The following is a 19,207-nucleotide window of genomic DNA, read 5'->3' on the forward strand; positions in this document are numbered from 1 at the left end:
AAACTACTGTTTGATTGCAGTCAAGCAATCAAAAAATCTTGTCATACACCAAGATATAATCTAGAGAACAACAGTCAGCTGATACACAGTCAAAAATGAAAAGGAGGGCATGTTTTAAGGAAAGTAAGCTTTAATCCCCACAGTGACTAGATCTCAAGCTACATAACAGGAAGGAAAAAATTTACCTTGGCTCTGAATGTTTCTGTCTTGTTCTGGCATGCTTGAGGTGACAGCAGGCTACTTCATTTTGTTAGCTGTTTTCGCTTCCTTACGCATTTGTCATAAGTATAATAGCTCTCCCGTATTCTCAGAATATATATATTAGTTCTTAGGCTGCAGTCCTAAACATGCTTACTTTGGGAGTAAGTCCTACTGAATACAGTGGGACTTGCTTCTGAGTAAACATGCGTATGATTGTGCAGTTGTTTATTTATTTATTATTAAAAGCATTCCCAATGTATTGAGGGTGTTTTACAGACTTCTTGGTTCATTATATTTAATATTATTTAATAAAATTTATATACCACTTGATTATAGAAAGAAACCTCAAAGTGGTTTATAGAAAAATAAAATTATCATTAAAAAAAATAAACCATAATTTAAAACATACAGAAAATGAAAACCCACAAGATTCCAAACAACATGTTTGCGGTTCACAAAATACACTTGGAACTCTGTAGGGAGAATGTAGTTGGGGGAGCTGTGTGAAGCAGACAACTGGCATTGAGGAAACTGTTAAGTGTCGCCTAACACCATTTTCCTGCTGCACAGTACCATCTGCCAAAGTTACCGGGGGGTGGGGGATGTAGCTGAATGTTATATGCAGTTCTATGTAGATTTGCATGTAACTTCCAGTTTGCTCTGCAGAAGTATTTATATAGTGTCATCAGTGTATATGGCAGTTTACCACATAGAAGAGGGCAGGTCCCTGCCCTAAGGATCTTACAATCTAAAATACAACACACTGGAAACATCAGAGGACGGGAAAGCAGTGAGTGGTAAGGCAGCTTTGCTGTGTGTAGTTTTTGTAAGTTAAAACAAATTATTTTGCATTTAAAGCACGTTTTGACATCTGCTGTGAGGTCTATCCATGGCAACCTTTTTAATCAATTAAAAGGTTTTTAATTGGTTTACCTAACTGACCATTTGACTAAAAGTTGTAGCTAAATGTTAATACTGGCTTATTCAAATATAATTTACATACAGTGTTTGCAAGTTGTTTGGTGTGTGAATTTGACTTGCAATGAGGACTTAATGTGCCCATAACTTTTTCCTAGATATCACTGCCCTGTGCCTAAGATTTTCTATGTCCAGTTGACTGTGGGTGACCATGAATTTTTTGGTGAAGGGAAGACTCGCCAAGCTGCTAGACACAATGCTGCCATGAAGGCTCTTCAGGCTCTTCAGAACGAGCCAATCCCCCCAAAATTACCTCAGGTTAGTGATTCACGCCTTCGCTTCTTAAAGCCATAGTAAGCAAGATCTCCGTAAGCTGGTGCCCTAATTTGGAAGAACTTGTGGGAAGAATAGACATGTTTGTTTTTTCCTTGGTCAACCTTTTTATATCAGTTCTATTTAGCTTGCAGTAACTGAGGCCATCAGCACATTTTGCTTCTTAAAAAGTAAAAAAGAACCATCCTAATTAGGGATGGCATGGGATCTCAGCTGGGGAGAGCTTGAAATGAATAATGTGACCTTCTGCTCCTTGAAAAGTTTTACCGCATTTCAGTTCTGGCCCAGTCCCCTTTGTGCTGAACCAAACTAGAAAAAGAGGTTTTCAGCCTGCCTCTACCACTTCCCTATCAGCTCTCTCCCCCAACACATCCTCCAAGCCCCACAACCTTGCTAAAAGCATTACATCAGGGACAGAAGGTTCATTGAAATGAGAGAGATCAGACGAGGCCTCATTAGGGTATCATACATGAAGCATAGTTTCCTGTTGGAGATCACTGCACTTCAACATCATTAGTATTATCACAGTGACTCCAGTGCTTGGATTGAACTCTATGCACTCTTACAGCTTGATTTCTGCCTATATACCCTCCATTAGCTATCCCTGCATCATACGCTACACCATTCTTAGGGGCTTCCCAATCATGTAGAAGCAGATTGGGTGATAGGGATGCCGAGGAAATCCTTTTCCACAATGGAATTAAAATCCAGCCCGTTGACTCTCTCGTTAGGGTGAGAGATGGAATTCTCCATGTAGCTCTATTATTGTTGATGTTCTTATCTCTAGAAAGGTGCTTTACTTAGAGTAGTTAGGACATATTCCAAATGGTTGTGAGTCATTGTTATGGAAGACATTGCATTGCTTAAGATTGTGTGACTCTTTTCCTTGTTATGGTCTAAAGCAGCCATGGCCAAGGTGGTGCCTTGCTGGCTGGGACTGGTGGTGGGAGTTGTATTTCAAAACATCTGGAGGCACCAGTTTGGGCAAGGCTGCTCTGTCATGCAGTAGACCAGAAAACTAATCACTCAGGAAAGTTAAAAAAGAAAAGACCCCAAGTCTCTTGGGAAAAAATGCCAAATATTTGAGAGAACGGGAGTGTAGGTTGTATCTTATCACCAGTAATACATATGTATTACCCAGCTGAGTGCTGTGACAGTCACACCTGACAGTCAACCCTATAAACGATGAACCATCCATTGCAATTCATATTCTGGGAAAATACCAGCTTTGATGCACCCTGGAGGAAAGATCTTTAATTCTACACTTACATTCCCTGCAGCCAAAGGGTTGCAGAAGTGCCCTTATTTGTCTCTCTCAAAATAAAATAAAATAAAAATCATACATACTTAGTTCTAGTTTAGCTAGACCTGACTCCTTACCCTGAGGAATTCCCCCCCCAAAAAAAATAACTCCACATTTTCCAAATGATGACATTTTGATATGAAATCTTGTGCATGTGAATGAGATCACAAAGTCATTTTGACTGAGCTTCTGAACAGCTGTCAGATGGTTTTAGGCTTTCAGTCTATTAGTCCCTTGGTATATCATTAGTTTGCTCAGTCTTGCAGTTGTAAGAGTCAACGCTTTCATTATTCAACAAAATGCAAAAAAAAAAATATTATGTAAAGGTAAATGAACATATAAAAGCTGGTTGAAATCTAAATTGCAGATTGAAAGGTCTGGAACGATAGAATAGGTAAATCTAAAGCACAACTAGAGTTCACCTAATTGAGGCACAAGATGCCCAGTTAAAACTGCAGGGTGGGGTAAAACAGATCAAGACCATGGCATGAGGGCAGAATGGCATACCACCGGCACCCCCCTCCATGCCATATTCCCAATTTAATTTCTCCCTGAAGCTGCTAGTTGCTCGGTAGAAGTAAACACAGAGATGTGACGTTTTATCATAGGGAAAACAGATTCAATAGAGGGGCAGGTGCTTTAAAATGGGGATGGCACAGGCAAATGAATTAACCCTTTCCTTTCCCCAGCACTATAGCCCTGGTTGGCCCTGACTTGGGCAGCTTGAAAGGCAGAAAGCACTGAGTGATCACTCTTAGTCAGAAGATACAGAGGATGTGTTTTCAACAACACCACTCCTTTATAGAGTAAATGCTAAAAATCTATATAGAGCAATTGTATTTAAGCATTGAGTATATGTGGCATAATCCTACAAAGGGTAACTGTGACTAAAAATCTTATGCATGTTTACTAGGTAATCAGACCTAGAAGACCCTAAGCCCTGGAATTTGGCTGCTAACTAGCATGTAGAAAATCAGGTTGCGTTCATAGTCATAGGACAACAGGAATTTAAATCCCATAGATTTCAATCTGACTTAGTTAAGAACAACACCTGCTGCATTACATCCTTGGAGATTTTCCTTTGATTGCTTTCAAAATGTCAGACATGTAGAAATAAGCTAATGTACATGAAAGAAGCAGTGGTATAAGGCAGACTCTGCATTATATCACACAATATAATACTTTAGGATGAGGGGAAAGGTCTACTTTCATTCTTTAGCATTTCACACTTCCGTTTTTCTAAAAGGCTCTCCGACAGTAGAGCTAAATGGTCTCTGTGCAAGACCTTGAGGGGGCACTGACAGAGAAGACAGCAGTGGGCTGCATAAATCTAAAGAAGTGATTATTTTTGTTACCACTGCTGATCTCAGCACAAAGGGTTGTCCATGACTCCTGCTCATATAATAACGCTTACTATTTGCATATTTCAAATATTCAAAATGTCACAAATATTCTCTCAATAGTCCTTATAACATCTCTGAAATCCAGAATTATTATCCCCACAAGGCCTTGTGACTACCACTGTTGTTGCTCCATTTCTAGACATAGAATCATAAAATCATAGAATCATTGAATTGTATGAAAGGGAGCTGGAGGGTCATCTAGTCCAACCTCATGTGATGCAGGAATCTCAACTAGATCATACATGACAGATGACAATCCAATCTCTGCTTAAAAACTTCCAAGGAAGGAGAATCTACCACCTCTCATGGGAGTCTGTTCCACTGTTGAACAGCTCTTACTATCAGAAAATTATTCCTGGTGTTTAGTTGTAATCTCCTTTCTTGTAACTTGAATGCATTGGTTTGGGTCTAGAGCAGGAGAAAACAAGCTTGCCCAACTTCCCTGTGACAGCCCTTTAGCTATCATATCTCCTCTTTCCCAGGCTAAACATACCCAGTTCCCTCAACCATTCCTCGTAAGGCTTGGTTTCCAGACCCTTAACCATCATGGCTGCCCACCTCTGCACATGTCTTTACACATATTTACACATATATACAACCTGAGCTTACACTGGAGGGGCTCACAGCATTAACACTCCAAAAGGTCTTGTTCCTCCATTGGTCACAGCCTTGGACTCCAGCAGAAATTGAGCATGGCTCTCCTTCAGTTTTGTAGCTGGTCAGAGTTGTCACAAAACTTCTTAGCAAGAAATGGGGCAACTGAGGTGGTAGACTGTGTGCACTGTAGAGCTGCAGATAGATGAAAGTCCCCCTACGTGCTGTGGCATGTTAGGCACAAGCTATGTACTAAACAAACAAGAGCCTTCTAAACATTGGACAACGTTGGACACGCAGAGTCTTTTAAGGCACTGGATGTTGAGACTTTATGGGGTTGAATCTTCATTGTGTCAGTCTGAGGAAAGCACAACGCAAACAGCAGTGAGGAAAACGAGGAGTCCATGGGAACATGAACCTGCATTCATGAAAGAACTGCTGTACAGTTGCCAAATTATTCCTGCCAAGCAGCCAAAGTGAGGCCTGAGAAGGGAGTACATAGCCAAGAGCTTTACTACTGTGATGAGACTCACACGTAAACCATGGATCTTTCGGAACCACCGGTCATCCATCCATCCCCTTTCCTTTATTGCTTTTTCATGGTGGTAAGGAAGCTTATGTGAAAGAGTCTCAAGGGTTATTGCTGCTCAGTGCCAATAACTATAAATAATGCAGGAGAGTACTTGTGTCCCTGTTTAGCCTCTGTCTGCTTTTATAATGTAATAATTTGAAGGTAAAGGAATACATTGGCTCACCAGTTAAGCTTTTGTCTGACAATTGAGTAAAGTGCGGCTGATGGCTCATAGATCAACATTTGCTTTGCTTTCTGCTGCAGAAGCCTTATGCAGACACACAACCTAACCATTGTTGATTTTTCTGAATTCTAGATTAAGGATTATGGATGAATTCCTAAACTATTTAAAGTACTGTCCACAAATTAGGAAGCATACCCATGGTTTGAAGTGAGTTTTCAGACCATGATTGGTGTCAACCATGGCTATGTTTTATGGCTGTGCTGGCCAAACACTGGTTAAAGGCAGTTTGCTATCTCTCCCCGTGTAGACAGGCTGACAGTGTTTATCTGTACTGGTCACAGACTAAATCTGTGTTCTTGCCTTCCAACAGCAAACTCTTTACAGAAATTAGTGACTGAGCCTTCAGCCTGTTGTTTGGGTTGGACTTTTGTGAACAAGCAACCCATCCACACAAGAATTTAAAATTAACTCCATGCCCTTAAAAGAACAGGACCACTTTTCTTTTTTTACCCAGGATCAAGCCGCCTCTGATTGATCAAAGTGGCTGCAAATGTACTTGTTTGCATACACATTTTAGTGAATATGCTTCAGGGTCTTGTTTTGCTTTAATCAAAATTTCTTATTTTGCTTGACCAGAATGGAGAGCCAGGTAACGAAATGGAAGATGAAAAAGATGCAAACAAGTCAGAAATCAGTGTAGTATTTGAAATTGCACTGAAGCGCAGCATGCCTGTCAGTTTTGAGGTAAGTTTGACATTGTATTCTGCTGCATATATAATATCTGGGAACGGGGGAAAGTGAGAAATTCCTTTGCCCCTCCCTATAGGCACTTTGTCAAATACAGTGCTACTAGATACATGTTTATTGAACATGCATACAAAAGAGAAAAATAATGGGTTGGAGCCATACTTGCCCTGACCAGAGTATTTTCACTAGCACTCTCCCCCCTCCAGCTTCCTATGCCTTCCCTCAAAAGATCTACTCTGGAGGATGGAAGACCGTTTTGGGCAGGGGGAGTTCTGAGAGCTGCACAGGGATAGAGCCCTACTGTTCTCAAATTCAACCCAAATGGCAAGTAATTTCTATTAATATTAAATTAAATATAATTACCGCATTCTATTCCCCCCCCAAGCTGCTATTTGCTCCATTTTAGAGAGTCCTTACCCTTAGTTTTTTGTTTCTACTTTTCCTCCTGCAGTACATACACCACTGAGCAGTCAAAATATGCTTTGAACTCCTCTTGGTTTAAATCTTTATTTACAGACAGTCTGTTTGTTTCCTTTTGTGTGGGGGTAGAGATATGTTTTTGCCTGGTGCACCATGCTTCATTGATGAACTACAGTATATATATTTTATAGTTACTGTTTCTTATTTAAGTAACATTTTCCTAGGCATTGCTGTTTTTATACCTACAACAACTGTTTGAGGTGGGCATTGATTGTGGGTTCCATATCCAACTGCAGCATTCTGTTTAATAACAGAGCACCCTGACTAAAATGCTGATTAAATTGGCTCATTCATTAGAGAGTGAACGGTGGACGTGAAGGAGCTGGGCCAAATATACAGATACCTGCTTATTTTATCTTCCTAAGCAATAGCCGCATCCGATCTTTACCTCTCAACCTTCAGTAGAGAGCTCTGCTGCCCTGGTCCTGAAGGCCTATGACAGGAAGGTAGTGCTCCTGCCATGTGGTTCCCAAGAGGCTATGGGTGTTTGACCCTTGGCTTAATTGAGAATAATGTTTCACATTGTCTAGCAGATAAGGAACAGGTATTCTATGAGTTTTTGTTAAAAGTTACTTTTGCCAAGATGTGTGTGGGTATCCAACTAATTGGTTCCATCAGCCTAAGGATCCAGAGAGTTGGAGGAAACCTAGAACAGATTTAGGGGCCTCATGGTGGGAGGAGAAGGGGGAAAGTTCCATTGCACAAGCAGAAATACTTGCTCAGATGGAATGAATATGTTAGATACTGAGAGACATGCCAAGGCTTACTTGGGAGTAGGTCCTATGGAGATCAATGGGCTAGATGCAGACTTAAGTTGGTTGCATGTAATACCCATTGAAACCAATGGGTTAATCATTGATTAATTTCTGTCATGTTGTTTTTGGTGCAACTAACTTTCCTATCCTAACCCCACTTACCTGGCAGCAAACCCCATTGAATTAAATAGGATATAGTTCTGAGTAGACATAGTTAGGGTTGTACTGTTACTCTGGATCCAAATCAATGTGATTTATTCTGAGTAAGCGTTTTTCAGATCATGCAATACATCAGTCTTGTGAATTAAGTCTGCTGAAGTTACCAGGTGATAATTAAAAATAATAGTAGTAGCCTGTAGTGAGTGTTGGGATTCAAGCCTTTATCAGGAGAAACTGGCCACTCTCCAGGCACCCGGCTTGATCTCCTGTTGACCTCCCTGTCTGCATTCCCCAGCAGGATCCAGGCAGAGGTCGCGATAGGCGATCCTTCTCAGAGTGAGAAGAACACACACCCTCTTTCCTGCCCCCCCCCCCAGAGATAGACAGAAACGTATTTACATTCCTTTATTTATGTCTTTGCAGCGTTACAAAAATCATGACTGCTCTCTTCAAGCTCCAGCAGTCGAGAGACAAACTCCTCCTGTACTTCCTGTCCAGCTCATATTACACTCTGAGCTAATTCCGGTGCCCTGCCCTGTGAATAGACTGTCCCTCTGTTTCCCACAGAACAGTCCTAACATTCCATCATGTGCTGTTTTCAAGCTAACAGCTCGCGGCTGCATTGCTTCAATATCGTAACAGTGAGAACAGGGTTAGAGAGATGCATCCCTCCTGCTGCTGTCCATTGTATTTCTGTGCTGGGCACAGATGTAGGTCCCCCCTTCTCTTGTAGCACACTTGGTTTCTATGCTAGGTATAGGCGAGAGACCAATATGCCATCCCTCCTTGCTTGCATGGAATTCCATAAACTCACCTGCATGGAGTTCCTTGTCATCTGTGGCTACTTAACTACAAAGCTGTTATCAGTGTCAGATGGCGTACAGAGGGAATAGGGACACGGGATACAACAAGCAAGATGGGAAAGGCAAAAGAAGAAGCAGAGAAACTGTTTCTTTGCAGCAGGTTACTCAGCTACAGAAAGACAGACAGATATTACAGCCTGAAATTACCTGACTTCCTGGCATAGGCAATCCAGTTTTCAGCTCCTCACCCAGACCTGGCAGTTGCTGCAGTTCATTCCTTTGGCCTACATCCTCAGTCATGGTGTTGAGCTGCACCACCCTTCTGGCTCTGGCGGGATGGAGCAGGACAGCGGCAAGGGTGGGGAAGTACCAGCAAATGAAGATGCACTTGCATGCACCACTGCCACCACCAGTCCACTGCTTCCATTGCCACTGCCTTCCACAGCCCATACTGATCCTGGCATGCGGCAGTGCTATCACAGCTGCAGGGGTGTTACTGTAGTGGTGCCTCACATCACACACCACAGCGAACAGAAATAGGGCCTACACTCCAGGCAATAACACGCCGTAAATTCAAATAGATGGTGCTGCTACCTGTCCTTGGAACAGAAAGGGTAGAAGTCTGTTTGATCCCCACTAACTGAAGATGGAACAGCCTGGCATTCCTACCTATTCCCTTCATATCCCTTCTCTAGAACATGAGTTACTGCTGTTCTCCTGGGCTCCTACTCTGTCCTTAAGAACACCAGATAAAGCTTTACAAGAGGCTCCCTTGAATATTTTGCTCTCTGCAACATTAGATGGTCTCAAGTTGTATCCTCTCTTTTGCATCAGCCTCCTGCAAATTCATGACAAAATTGAGTTGATAACTCAAAGCAGTCACCTCTGAGGTAAAAATCTTGCAAAGAAAAGGTAGCATAATCACTGCCTTCCACAGCCCATACTGATCCTGGCATGCGGCAGTGCTATCACAGCTGCAGGGGTGTTACTGTAGTGGTGCCTCACATCACACACCACAGCGAACAGAAATAGGGCCTACACTCCAGGCAATAACACGCCGTAAATTCAAATAGATGGTGCTGCTACCTGTCCTTGGAACAGAAAGGGTAGAAGTCTGTTTGATCCCCACTAACTGAAGATGGAACAGCCTGGCATTCCTACCTATTCCCTTCATATCCCTTCTCTAGAACATGAGTTACTGCTGTTCTCCTGGGCTCCTACTCTGTCCTTAAGAACACCAGATAAAGCTTTACAAGAGGCTCCCTTGAATATTTTGCTCTCTGCAACATTAGATGGTCTCAAGTTGTATCCTCTCTTTTGCATCAGCCTCCTGCAAATTCATGACAAAATTGAGTTGATAACTCAAAGCAGTCACCTCTGAGGTAAAAATCTTGCAAAGAAAAGGTAGCATAATCACTGCCAGAATTTAGGTTTAACCCAGACCCTATATTTGGAAACAATGCAGTGACTCATCATTTTGTAATAGGCCACAGGATTTGGTGTTTGTAATAGGATTTGAATTTAGGAACTGCCGGTATTATTTTGTACCAGGCATGCATTAAAGCTTTCAGATGTCTTTGTTCACATGATAGTTGCAAAGCAGCCCTCGTTTTCTTTGGGTTACAGAAACCACAGACAACATTATATCATTGCTCTTATGTAAGCCAGCAAACAGTTAAAGATATTTTGTGCTTCGTGTAAACAACTTTTTAAGACTTGCACAATATCTGGAGAATGGGTGGGGTGTGCAATGTAACTAGGAGCCAAGTTCTGCCCTCTGATGTCAGCAGCACTGCCTGAGGGCAAAATCTTGCCCTAAATATTTAGCCCAGAGGGATTACAGTGTTGCCTAATCCCATTCACTGTGCTTGATGAAGTGGAGTTAGGGTTTGTTATCTAACATCTTTTAGAAACATTGTAAAACACTTTAATGAGAGATGTGGTATTGGAATAAAACACTTAAAGATCAAAGTTTTACCCTAGTCATATTCTCCAGCTGCCTATTGATGCTGTTCTTCTAAGAACATAAAAGGAGCCCTGCTGGATCAGACTAAAGGTTCAACTAGTCCAGCATCCTGTTTCTCACAGTGGCCAACCACTTGCAGGGCCTGAAGGCAATAGTCCTCCTCACTTGCTACTCTCCAGCAACTGGTATTCACCATGAAGAGGAAGAAAATTGATTCAATTTATTACTCCACCCTTCCTCCTGAAAGATCCGGGGGGGGGGGGGCTGCCTCCGTTTATGGAGGCGGATTATAGCCAGCATGACTAATAACCCTTGGTAGATCTATCCTCCAATAACTTGCCTAATCTCTTTTTTAAAGTTGTCAGAGCTGGTGGCCACATACTTGAGTTGCCATTCTTGCTGTTTCCAGCTCTCCAGTTAGTCATCATCCATGTGGCACACAGAGACACACAAAAGGGGGGAGGGGAACCAGGAGCATACTTCACGGGTGCTTCTGTAACATAATGCTCAACTTGAAGAGGAAGGTACCGTGCGCAAGAGATACCAAGAAGCACAGTGTGTGCGCCCCACAGCTGCTGCCTTGGAATGTGCCACATGCACTGATTTTGCAGGTTTGTGTAGGTCTTGAGTCATGACCTCAATGCTCACCCTACTCATTGGCTTGGTAACTGTATGAGCATCGTGGTGGAGCTCCTGAAGGAGAAGTAGCATTTGCCACCAGAGCGGGCACTTTGGAGGGCCATTCCTTTTCGGTGCAAAACAAAACACGTGTGGCATATGTGCTCTAGTGCCAGAGTGAGACCTCACATTTGTCAAGGAAAATAAAACTTTAAAATAAGGAAGCATTGTGGAAATGACAGCTGAGAGGTGTGAAGAAAGGGAGCATCTTGTACAATGTTTTTTTAAGGGAGAAGCAAGCATTCATGTGACATGTTTACATATCCTTTTGTCATATCCAAAAACAAACTCTCTCTCTCTCTCTCTCTATATATATATATTAAAAACCTATTTAGAATAGCACTTGGCCAGATGGGGAAGGTGGTGCGGGGTGGGATGGGGGAGTGTGTTACTTGTCACCACTTATGTAATAAGCATTGTCCAGTAGTTCCCCATGACAAGAACACAGCAGGTGATGCACATAGTCACCGGTGCTGGAATGCTTACGAGTAAAGCCTTAGTAGCAGTTTCTGGCTGACAACTACATTCAAAGTTCCATTTATCATTGTGATACGCTGGTAATGTCGACAGATTCTGCACATTTCAAGTTACAGCAGAAGCTTTATTTTACAACTAAATTTAATATTTCCAATGACTGTACTGTGTATATATTCACTTATGCTGTGGCATTGTTACTGCGGCATTCCCTTACCAATTGTGATATTTTGTCATTTATATAGGGGCCTAACACGGTGTGCTACATATCCAGTGGAACAACTCATTCTCTTTACAAAATGGAGTCTGGAGTAGGGCCTAAAAGCCAGTAAAGTGAGCATACTTAGCTTCTCCTACCGTTTTTCTGTTAGGCAACATGAGGGATGTTTCCCTCTAGACTGAAAATTCTGAGACCAACGTTGCAATTCATACATGCACCCATCTTTGCTGTGAACAGTGGCCACCACCTTCCCTTTTCTGTACAAAGCAACTAGTCAAAATCTGGTTTAATTTTTAATATAGTTTATTTATTTTTTAAATTTCCTATAGATGGAGTTAGCTGTTGTCAGTGATATGAGTACCCATCCATTTCTGGAAATATATAGTCAAAGTACTTCCCTTTTGTTTGGCTTGTGGCCATTATAAGGAGCGGGGGGCAGATAGCCATGCACAGCCAGAAGTTACTCGAGTTCTCCGTTGCAGTTTTTGTTGAAGAGGCGAGTCACATTTTGTACTGCAATAAGTGATATCTCTTCAGCAGCAATAGTGGCTTCCTGTGCCATGCACATACTTGTTTCACATATGTAAATGGTGTCATGCAACAGGATTTGTACTTTGAACGGTTTTGCAAAAGCAAGGCAAAAATCTCAACATTACCACAATATGTAGATAATACTCAGGGTAGTACTACACATTACCTTGGAAAGCTCATGTTTGCTAATATGAGCGGAGAGGCATTTATAGGAGAGAATCAGTGGAAAGCCCACTGAGTATTTTTATTCTTCGCTGGTCTTTTATTACCATTTCAGAGTCTTTAAAAATGGCCAGGCATGGGTGCTGGACATGCATTGGTTCGCCATCAAAAGACAAGTCTCTGAATCCACTCTGTGGTCCTCATAGCTCCCCTTACAACATATCTTTGAACAAATTATTTTACAGTTATAAGTTGCTTTGAGGCAGTTTGTGTAGTAAGCAATAGATAAATGCAATAAATAATAACAACTCACATGTCCCAACTCATTTTATTCCATTGAACACACTGACTCTTAGAACTTTGCTTTTATGTTATCTCTGTTTCACACACTCTTAGCTGTACGTTGCCTTTCCAAAGCAAGCAAACGGTCTGAGGGGATGGTATAAGTAGTAGGTGATAATTTTTTCGGCAACATTTGCATATAACATCCATGTATTCAAAGCATTTCACATCTACAATCTAGTTGTAATCCACACAACAGCCTTGTACATTATGTCAGCAATATTATCCTCACCATCCCCACCATATTGCAGACAGAGAACTGAGGCCTAACGCGACCTAGAGAATTTCATTGGAAGAGGCAAAGTTTGAGCCTGGGACTTCCTGATTCACAGTTAAATCTCTTCATCTTTATGTTGCACTGGCTCTCTCAGTAGAAGTCAGTGGGATTTACTGCCGAATGAGCTTATTACGATCAGGTTTTTATGCAGATTGGATTCTTATAAAAAGTTATAATCTAAGAAAGAGGTTGTTTGGTTGGAATGAAAATCCACAGGGGGTAAAATTTTACTCTCTGACATAATATACATTATCAAGCCTTCTTTAACACACCTGGTTGTTAATCTTCCTATTCCTGCTCACCGTATTTCCATACAAATAATTATAATAAGGACAAATTTATGTAATAGAAATGAATCCTATAATAATTTCATTTGCATGTCCTGTCTTGGCTGATAGGTAATAAAGGAAAGTGGGCCACCGCATATGAAGAGTTTTGTTACCCAAGTGTCAGTGGGAGAATTCTCTGCAGAAGGTGAAGGAAACAGCAAGAAACTGTCAAAGAAGCGAGCCGCAATAGCTGTCCTGCAAGAACTACGGAAACTTCCCCCTCTTCCTGTGATCGAAAAGCCAAAGCTTCATTTTAAAAAACGTCCCAGAACAATGTTAAAGGTAATGATGCATTCGAATAGTAGAAGTTGCCAAACTTAATGCTTTCATTTGCCTTTTATGATTTGCAACGTATGCAGTGCAATTTTTATTTTGCTCAGGAAGATACACCTATGGCTTTTTTAAAGTTGAGGATTACTTTTAGTCACTTCCACAGAACATTGCATATGGTTTGCATATGCATCTCATTCTGGATCCGACTTCTGCTTGCACATACAGTTCTGGAACTCCATGGGTAGAGAGCAGTAGTACAGGGGAGGAAAACGTCTGGGGGAAAGCATCTGACAAGCGAAGGTTAAGCACCCCATTCCATTCTGCCCCTTCTCCATTACAAACAGCCCTTTGAAAGGCTGCCATGTATCTTACAGTTGGGCCCAGGAAACAGCTGTTTCTATACTAGAATATTTTGCCTTAAATTGCAAATAGTAGTAATGCCAAATACACATGATACAATATGATATTTTATGCTATAAACCCAGACATCATTACTGGGTTTTTAAACATTTGCTTTTCATTTAAGACAAACCTAATTATTGCAAATAAATGAAGTGACCTTTTGGTAAGCTAATCATTTGCCTTTCCCCCATTTTATTCACTTTAAATAAAGATAAAGGACAGAACAGAGCTTTGTATTTCAAAAGTTAGGTAGCTGTTGTTAATAGGTTTGCTCACTATAACACACTGATGCTTCTAGCTCTCTTCCTTCCCAAGTGTGTTTGTGCCACCAGACAGCAGTCCTCGTATAAAATCTATTCATCATTTGTTTTTGCTGCCTTTATGATACCCATTTGATGAGTAGCTTTGTTTGTGCTATTTTTGCCTTTACCGTGTTTTTTAAAAGATGTTCGAGTGCTGAGACAAAGTAGTCCAGCTGCATCCAGTTAGATTGTTATGGGCTCATAAAGTTTATAGACAAAGCTGAGCGATACTCCTTGGATCATAGCAAGAGCAAAATGCTCGTTGCAGCCTTGTCATCTGCCCGATACTGCTGCACCAGTCTGGCTATGAAAACAGCACTTGAAAAGCTAATTTGGCGGGCTGGACCAGATGCTCGGTGGCAGGCCCAGACCCTTGGAACCAAGGTCACCTGTGAACAGCTGCAGAGTGGTAGTGGGGCAGGGTTCAATTTTCAGTAAATTGACAGGTGGAAGAGGTGCTTAATTGTTCTCCTGCCAGCTGCTTTCCCTCCCAAGAATGCCTTGCACCCTATTGCCTTATTATTTATAAATTTCAGCTATAAATTCCTTCCCACGAGGAACCCTGAAGCAATTTACACTATAAAATATATAAAGCAGATACACACACACACACACACACACACACACAGTTAAAACAATTGCATGTATAAGAAGGGTTTTAAAAAAACGATTATAAACACAAAATCAGTTTGAAACTGCACATACATAAAATCAGTTCAAATCCAAGACAGATGCCAGCTTGGATAACATTTTTTGAAGGTTTGTGGACAAAGGAACATCTTTAGCAGGCACCAAAAAGACTATGGAAAAGGTGCCAAAGTGCTAGCATCTTGGCTCAAGGGCTACTACTATGCTTTTAAACAACTGGGGGTGGAGCCTTGAAAGTACATTCAGGACCTGGAATGAGATATTAGTCATTGTTTGGATCTAGGATTCTGTAAGAACAAATTCCTTGAACCCAGTGATCTGTCCATGGTCCTGTAAGGCTTTGATCTGACGCTTGCTCCTGAACTTCAGACCTATATTGGCTGCCTGCTAACCTACTGGTGTCATCCGCCTGCACTCCTCCTTGATCCTGGTTCTCACTATCTTCTCAGAGGTTTCCTTGGCTACTTAGCAGCAGGACAGTCTCAGTCTAGGAGAGACCTGCACATTGCTGAGCAGTGAGCCAGACAAGCCCAGAGGAGAAGCCCGCTACCTTGACACAGCCTTCATCTGCTTGGGGGGAGGATCCAGAGTGAGAGGCTAGAAGAGAAGGGGAGCAGTGGTCAGTTCCAGCAACATCGCCAGCTGAATAAGTTGAGCCTGAGTAACTCTGCTTTGTTGTTACTTTCTGTAAATAAAAGCTAATTGCATTTCGGGCTTCACCTTCTTCCTGCCCTGTGGATGACCTGTGTGTGCTGACAGCACCTTGAAATAGGGAGAGGTCTTTCATGTTACCTAGAACTTGATTTTTTTTTATTATAATTTTATTAAGATCCAGGGATTGAACCTCAGACGTTCAGCACGCAAAGCATGTGCCCTCCCTAAAAGAAGAAAAGACTCCTGGAACTACAGCGGAACAATACATGTTTGTGTACTAAATGATGGGGGGGGGGGGCAGAAATCCAGGTGATCTTGAGTCAAATTATCTTTGATATATATTGATGAAATTTGTCAAAGTTAGCTCCTTCACATAGTCTTGGAATCTAAGACTTTGTGTCTGAAAGAGGTGTAAACTTTTCTGTTCAGGGTTTTTACATTAGTTAACCAAAGATTGCTCTTAGCAGTGAATCCAAAGAATCAAATTTCCATGGATTGAAAGCTGGTTTTCTTTGCTCACACTTTAAAATAATCACTACTTAGAAGTTGTGTGATATAACTCTTTGATTCTCAGGAACTCACTGCAGATCCAGGTCCTAGTTGCCTTATAATTATAATGTCCATAAGTACTTGTTGAATGGTAACCAACCCATCCATCAAAACTGTTTTTTCTGTTATAGGATACTAGTGTGCTTTCTAGTGGTGTAATGAAGCTTCTTTCTTAACCTAAATTCCTGTGAGCTCAAGTTTCTTAAATGGAGTGTTTATTCATGGTGGCAGTGGATTTATTGCTTCTTCTAGGATTCATGAGCTTCAGTCTAGAGGGGCTGGTCCTGATTTGTGTATTCATCCGAAATTCCTCCTGAAAGCGGGGAAAGGGCTAGAGTTAGACTTATCTGCATTAAATCTGATCAAACTCAGGTGTTGTACAAGTCAGCCATATGCCATCCCCTATATAATTTGTGAAACATTACCACTTCGGCTCAGCATTATAAAAACGATCTTTTTAGCTTCTCATCTCCACAAAAGATTTTGTAAGCATCCCTTCCCTACCTGATTTTATTTTATTGGGGTGGTTTGGGCGGCGGGGGGGAGAGTCAGGAGGAAAATAATTATGCAGTAAAGCAGTTGAAACTATTTCACCATGAATGATGTTTCCTTGCACCTTGTTAAGTTGCATGCAGCAATGCAAAGCAGGTGCTTTCAGAATTCAGATTCTTTCAGCACAGTTACCCAACTTACAAGCTCTAATTACTAAAGAAAATCACAAAGCTAAATTTGATGAAAGGCAGCCCAAGCAACAGCAAACAGTTAAATCTGGAGGGTTTGGCTATAAGCTGATTTAATTTTACTGAAGCTGGTCAGCATCCGTCTGTCTCGGGAGGCAATGGAAGAATGCCCCTTCATGGGTGAAACCAAACCATTGGAGAGTTAAGCTCCTGCAGTGGCTGTAGAGACCGATATGAGAGAGACACGTTTGTTGCAGCTGTCACTATTGGAAGCGATTTACTGAAGCTATTAGAACAACTTATCCATAAATTTGCTAAATGTTTATCATTTGGATTAACAGATGATAGCCCATTTCTGATAAATATACTCTATTAATGCAAGTATTGTTTGGACAATGAAGAATAAGACTTCAATATTTGAGGCCCTGACTCTCAGAGAACAAGCTGACCTAAAGAAACTGAGGTGGTCAGAGAGGTTGTTGAACATGACCTTCAGGGATGTGATAGCAACATACCACTTCCAGGCTCTGAAGTCTCGGGGAAGAAGGATGTCACTCTGAGTAAGAAAGAAATTATTCTTTGGAAGAGGCCTTTTCCTTGGGAAGTGAGCAGGTTATTAACTCATGCCAAGGATATCCCTGTGAGACTTCTTGGTAGTGGACAGTTCATTCACTGGTGACATATATAGCTGTGTTTCTGAACCTGGTGACTTGCTTGCTTGGTGCAAGGGTTACAGATCTTACACGTTGCCTTGATGAGCTAGTAGATAGGGCTGGGGAGAGTTCAATGGTTGTGGTGCATGTTGGCTCCAAGGATGTGGGAAAATGTTGTTTTTCTAGGAGAAAAAAAAAATAGATGGCTATGTAGTAGGTTGAAAGTCCAGGTCGTTCAAAGTGGCTTTCTCTGAAATGCTAGCCAGGGCCTGCAAGACAGGCAGAGCTGAGGAGTCTCAGGATATGAATGAGACAGTGGTGTCAGTAGTGGGTGTTTGGAGATGTTAGGCATTGGGGAACATTTTGGGATGATCAGGGCATATACAAAAAGGGATAGGCTTCATTTGAACCGGAATGGAAGTACACTGTTGGCACTTAAAATAAAAAAAAGGTGACAGAGCAGCTGGGAAAAAGCCAATAGGAGCAGAGAATCATCCAGTTCTGGATAAGTCATCCAAAATCATGTGTTTTTTATTGTTCAAATGGGAGATGGGTAGAACTGGGCAGTGAAAGTGCAGTGGAATATTATAGCAATTCAAAGAAGCCAAAGTGCTGTAGGGTAAAATGTATGTGCCAGAGACATTAGGAGAAAGATATTGCATTATAGCTGAACATAGATATAGTGGGCATAACCTGGTGGAATGGAAGCAAACAATGGGACATTGTTATCTATGGATACAAACTTTTTAGGATGATCAATGAGTGGTGTTCTGGAAGTAGTGTCACACTGGATGTTGAATAGAGTCCAACAAGCTAGAAATCCCAAAAGGCACAGTCTGTGAGTGGCAGTCCTGGGCCCCAAGGGTAATTTAGTAATAGGAACATACTATCATCCACCTGATCAAAACACCCAGAGCAATCTTGAGATGGAAAGTGAAACCAAGGAGGCATTAAAAGGCAGACATGTTGTAGCAATGGAGGCTTCAGTTACTCTCACATGGACCAGGTACATGTGTGTTGCAGTCACAACAAAAAATAAGGCTATAAAAAGCTACTAGCCAGGATGCCTGTGCACTACCTCTATTGTCAAAGGTGATAGGCTTATGAATACTAGTTGCTGAGAATAACAAGTGAGGAGAAAGCTGCTTATGTGCTTCCCATAGGCATCTTCTTGGCCACTGGAAGAACTGGATGTTGGACTAGATGGGCCTTTGGTTGGATCTGGTAGGGTTCGTCTTATGTTCATATGAGGGATTTTTATTTTTCCATTTATATAGTCCTTATCTAAATCCTAATGATATTTATGGTTTGCATATTGGTAAGGTAGATCATATTTATTTAAGTAACTTGCACACTTTTGTTGTATGTGTGTGTTTTAGTGTTGTCTTTATTATATAGTTGTTTATTGTTTAAAAGTGCAGTGACCTATAATGAAACATGTTACATTTTGAATTACCGACTAGCTTACATTTAACAACTTTAGTTTACCTGACTTGCAGATCAGTGCTGAAGTCTGTATGCAAACTTCATTCATACCTCACTTATAAATTCTTCCTTACTATTGTGGCGTAAGATCCAAACACATATGGCATTAGATAAATTATTTTGTGCCTTAA

General features: G+C 41.4%; 1 protein-coding gene across 4 annotated transcripts in view; it reads left to right on the forward strand.

Annotated features, from left to right (window-relative positions):
• The window catches only part of STAU2 (staufen double-stranded RNA binding protein 2), a 144,399-nt gene that overhangs the window by 28,302 nt on the left and 96,890 nt on the right, over window positions 1–19,207 (forward strand). For all 4 annotated transcript variants that reach the window (XR_013988541.1, XM_081013402.1, XM_081013404.1 and 1 more), the window contains exons 6-8: window positions 1,278–1,437; window positions 6,144–6,251; window positions 13,500–13,712. Coding sequence is in view for 3 of the 4 variants with exons in the window: in XM_081013402.1 (XP_080869528.1) it covers window positions 1,278–1,437; window positions 6,144–6,251; window positions 13,500–13,712 (481 nt within the window). In the remaining variant the exon portion in view is untranslated. The remainder of the gene's footprint in view (window positions 1–1,277; window positions 1,438–6,143; window positions 6,252–13,499; window positions 13,713–19,207) is intronic.

The sequence above is a fragment of the Podarcis pityusensis genome (genome assembly GCF_964106645.2).
Source record: "Podarcis pityusensis genome assembly, chromosome: 7".
NCBI lineage: Eukaryota > Metazoa > Chordata > Lepidosauria > Squamata > Lacertidae > Podarcis > Podarcis pityusensis.